Here is a 4,304-nt window from a genome sequence, read left to right as displayed (position 1 = left end):
GAGTTAAGTCATTGCTCATCACAACAAAGTAGCAAGTGTTGTTGTGAACAACTCAAAATAATCCTCAAGCTAACTTAAAATGCATCAGGCTTGGCATTTCCACTAACACGCACAGCACTCACACACTCGTAGGTTAACTCACCTTTCCTCAGTCAAAGCAACAATTTTTATATAGTCCTATTTTACAAAACTAGGTCTATGCCTGTGGAAAGCTTCATTAAACATGTGGACACCAGAAAACAACTGTTCAGTACAGGAAATCATTGTTTCAAACTACATGATGCGTAGCCTCTTACTGCAGATGGACCCGTCAACAGGCCTTTTCACTCTTGAAACTCGCTGAAATCACTAACAACATTGCTATCATTACCATTTTGTTGGGTTATAACACTTGCATATAACACTTGCAAATAACACTCACAACAGCATATGGATTTTCCCCTGCTTCGTACTTTATACCTTATATGAACAATACATGGAAATAGAAATCGAAAAAAGACAGAAAATACAGCATTGCAAATATATTTTTATATTTTGAGGGGAAAAAGTAAACAAATGTGGCATAATTGATTTTGTTGGCAATACAAAAAATATTAACAGTGATACAAAATGTAATATTTCAATTCTACGAAGTAGGGTCAAATCTACTGAAGTCAAAATATTGAATCTATACAATTATTATGCCTTTTATTAATTGTTCAAGTATGTTTTTTTTAAAACGGAGCCCTATTTGATATAAAATAATGCACTTTGGTTGAATAATACATAATTATTGCATTTCTTATACATTCCTCTGGCGTCCATTCCCTAAGTAGTGTGTCACGTCAGCGTCAGTCATGACAGTGGGGGTGTTGTTAGTTCCGAGTGAGCTATTCACCTCATCAACAGTGACTCTACAGAGAAGGGAAAAGGTCGCGTAACTCCAGTGTTTTTAGCTGAGCTGCTGTGTGACGGCGGGGGTCTACAGAGTTTATTGGGCACCTGCTGACAGTCAACTCTGGGCTCATGCCCCAACGCCCCGACCGCCACACTATGGCTCCACCTACTAGACTGCTCAACAATGACACTTTTAGTCAAAGTCCTCTGCACTGCAGCCGCGTGCCCTGTTGCAGGGTCTGTACAGGGTCTGGCCTGTGCGTGTGTTGTGGGCAGAGGCACTGGTTGGGGGTTCTGGGTCCTTGTGCCCTCTGGAGGGCCTGTCCACCTGTCCGGCAGCGCCTGGTCCCTGCTGGGGGCTGAGGGAGCCGACATGAGGGAAAGCTTGGGCAGGTTGTCCCTGTAGCTCACCTCCATGGGCCTGGGCTTGAGGCGCTCATCCACCGGGCAGAGCAGGCCGCAGTCGAACAGCAGCGGGCTGCCCCGATAGAAGGGCACGTAGGCGGGCAGGCCGGGATCGCTCAGCAGGGGGTCTGCGGCAGCGCTGGTGAAGATGGCGGAGGGGGAGAGAGAGGGGGGCTGGTGGTGGAGGAGCACCAGGCTGGCCGCCATCTCCTGCATCTCCTTCTGCCTCAGCTCCCGCTCCAGCATCACGCTCTCCAGCTCCTTGTCGGCGAAGGCGCGCCGCTTCCGCATGCGAGCGCTGATGGACGGGTAGTGGATCCTCTTGAGCCAGGAGTCCTCCTCCATCGCAGCCACGGGAGGCTTGGTTCCTGTGACATGGCAGAGAGCAGTCGTATCACCAAACACATCCATCTCAATAGAAAAACCCCAAGTCCATCGCTGTTTTAAAATACTTTCTGAAAATGTCTTAAATAGAAAGCAAGCATTGAGGTTTAGTCCCAGTAACATAACAGAGAGCTCTCATGTTGCTGTCCTCACCAAAGACCTTTCAATGTAAAAACCCAGCCATCATTGTGATTCAGCCTCTCTGACAATGTCCTGAATATAAAATAAACATTGAGGCCTAGTTTTCTTTTTTAGGCATATGGCTAAACATCCTTCAGTGGTCATTAAAACAAAACCCCTATTCTAATCATCTGACAGAGCTATGCTGCTAATATTTTAACAGAACTTATATTTTATAGTAATTAAAAACATGTTTGGTTAACAAGGATACAAACAGGCATATAAAGACATAAATCAATATTTTGGACTGTATAAAGTAACAACAAATGAACAAGAGGCAGTGCCATAAAAATATGGATTTCTGCAGCGGCTGTTTGCAGTGCATTTCTGTCTTCTTTCTGTGAAAAGTCTACAAACTGAATATAGACACAAAAGGAAACCAGGACAAAAGGAAGGCCTACATTTCAATATTAGGCCTAATGTGTGTCTAGTATGAGACATTTGTGGACTACAGCATTGGATCTGTATTATACCAAATATTTAAAGAATCATAATAGGTTGTTTTGACAGTGGAATGGCATTACAATTCCTCCTCGGATGACGATTTGTCTACTCCCATACACATATTCATGTTGTTATAGCAATACTCCAGTGTAATCCCGTGACTCGATTTGCATAATTTTAATTACTTTAAATAAACACAAACAGATCTCTTTCCCCCTATGAGAGTTGAGACACGTAGGCAGGCACAGTAATCACAAAACTAATCCCATCCTCAACACACTCGCACTCACACACACACACACACCCCACCTGTCCCCAACGCCTATGCGTCCGAGATGCGCTAATGAGATGCGTGTTAATTAGCGCTTACCCTCCAGAATACTTTTGACTAGGAGGCTGGGTGCTCGTGCATAACGCTGGCAGGCTTTGCGTCTGAGCGACGGGGTCGTTCGGTGGCCTTTCTTGCCCTGCCAGAATATTGAGGGAAAAACACAAAAACACGTGTATAAGGCTGCAGGTTTTACATGTCATTATTATGTATACCATTAACTCACCTTGACCATCAATTTGAGGCCTAGTGACAATATAGTTAGCCTACAGTTTAAGCCTTAAAATTACTTTTACGCTTACTTGTGTTTTTGAATACACTGACACGAATTACCCTACTGTCACCACCAAAATGTACAGAAGGGCCCTTTAAACAGCTGAATATCTGCGAAAGTTCCTCTCAGATGAAGCCTCCACCAGCCAGCTGTGGTGTGGAATGCGCAGTGAACCCACCTCCGTGGCTTGCTGTCTCCGGAGGGCGACCTGAGCAGCCATCACTCGCTGCCTCTCCACGACGAGGAGACAGTTTGCGCACTGGCAGTCACGCCAGCGACAGAAGCGCTTGTGACCTTTCAGGCACGACACAACACCGTGGTTTCGGCATCGTGCGCATTTGGGGCTTCGGGTCAGCCTGCGTGCGGGCTGCTGCTGCTGCTGCTGCTGCTGTTCCTCAGTCACTTCGCCTGTTTTTCCGCAAACGCCGTGCCGCGCCGCGGGCGCACAGCTGTCAAGACTCTCCACGTCAATGTGTCCTTCACATTCGGATTTCGGCGAGTGAAGTTTTGTCTCTTCCAGCTGAAGGCCCCTTTCCACTTGAGTGGACATCTATATAAAAACACCTTCCGCGTGACAGCACGGATGTGGTCCGAACTCTTCAAGTCGTCAACAAATGAGAGCAGTACGCCAAGTGGGAGAGCGCCCCTCTCATCCTCACTTTTTACGCACAAGCAAAAAAACTCAACTCAACGCGCGCGTTGCGCAAGCTGTGTAAACTCTGTTTGGAAAAAATGAAGTGATAGAGTTTTGAAATTATAACCCCCTTCAGCTGCGGTTCTAAGTCCTATCGAGCTGTTTCCAGGAAAACAGTCTCTCTCGACACTATGCGTCTGGCAAACCACCCGAAATGCATGAGGATATGTTCCCACCGGGTGCGCATGCAGTGGCACCTGCCCGACCCACCTCGACGTTTTGAGGACAAAGCACAAACACGGCATTTATGGATGTCTTCCCGAGACAGAATGTCAACATTGACGTGATGTCACACAGCTTGACGTTCAGTCACGGAAACACCGTCCCACTTTTTGCAGCTGCACACCGACTGCGTGGAAACTCCGAGCTGCCATGTTACATTCGTTAACTTTATTAATAAACTTTCTCATCTCATCCAGGCCTTTTGGTTAAATTAATAATGATGGAGTGACCATTTTGCTTTTTGTGCATGTCCCAGGTTTATGTATTGAAAAATAAAATAATTTCAGTGTGGAGAAAAGAGCTCAAACCCTTTGAGGTTTATTTCACGTACATGACTAATTTAAACGGGTTTCTGATAGTGTGTTATTAAATATTAGTTTAAAGGCTTTCGGAATTAGCCACAGGCCTTTCAAGTGTAGCTTTGCATGCTGCATTTTGAAATTATATTGGCAATCAATTTCTTACCATGTCTTCCCTCTGGCCATTCATTTTAGCAG

The 4,304-nt window shown here is 45.6% G+C and overlaps 1 protein-coding gene across 1 annotated transcript; it reads right to left on the bottom strand.

Annotated features, from left to right (window-relative positions):
• Nucleotides 1-546: 546 nt before the first annotated feature.
• On the bottom strand, nucleotides 547-4,102 carry dmrt2b (doublesex and mab-3 related transcription factor 2b). Its single transcript, XM_063200170.1, has 3 exons — nucleotides 3,070-4,102; nucleotides 2,660-2,756; nucleotides 547-1,649 (listed from the first exon to the last, which is right to left on the bottom strand). The coding sequence occupies exons 1-3, from the start codon at nucleotides 3,439-3,441 to the stop codon at nucleotides 874-876; spliced, it is 1,245 nt and encodes a 414-aa protein (XP_063056240.1). The 5' UTR covers nucleotides 3,442-4,102; the 3' UTR covers nucleotides 547-873.
• Nucleotides 4,103-4,304: the final 202 nt, after the last annotated feature.

The sequence above is a fragment of the Engraulis encrasicolus genome, chromosome 6, assembly GCF_034702125.1.
Source record: "Engraulis encrasicolus isolate BLACKSEA-1 chromosome 6, IST_EnEncr_1.0, whole genome shotgun sequence".
Classification (NCBI taxonomy): domain Eukaryota; kingdom Metazoa; phylum Chordata; class Actinopteri; order Clupeiformes; family Engraulidae; genus Engraulis; species Engraulis encrasicolus.
This window is presented reverse-complemented; position numbering and strand designations above follow the sequence as displayed.

Excerpts from the sequence above, each read along its gene's own strand:
- dmrt2b (XM_063200170.1), bottom strand. The coding sequence starts at position 3,441 with ATGTCCACTCAAGTGGAAAGGGGCCTTCAGCTGGAAGAGACAAAACTT. Across the intron at positions 2,757-3,069 it reads GGAGACAGCAAGCCACGGAG|GGCAAGAAAGGCCACCGAAC; the intron begins GTGGGTTCACTG and ends ATATTCTGGCAG. Across the intron at positions 1,650-2,659 it reads AGTCAAAAGTATTCTGGAGG|GAACCAAGCCTCCCGTGGCT; the intron begins GTAAGCGCTAAT and ends GCCATGTCACAG.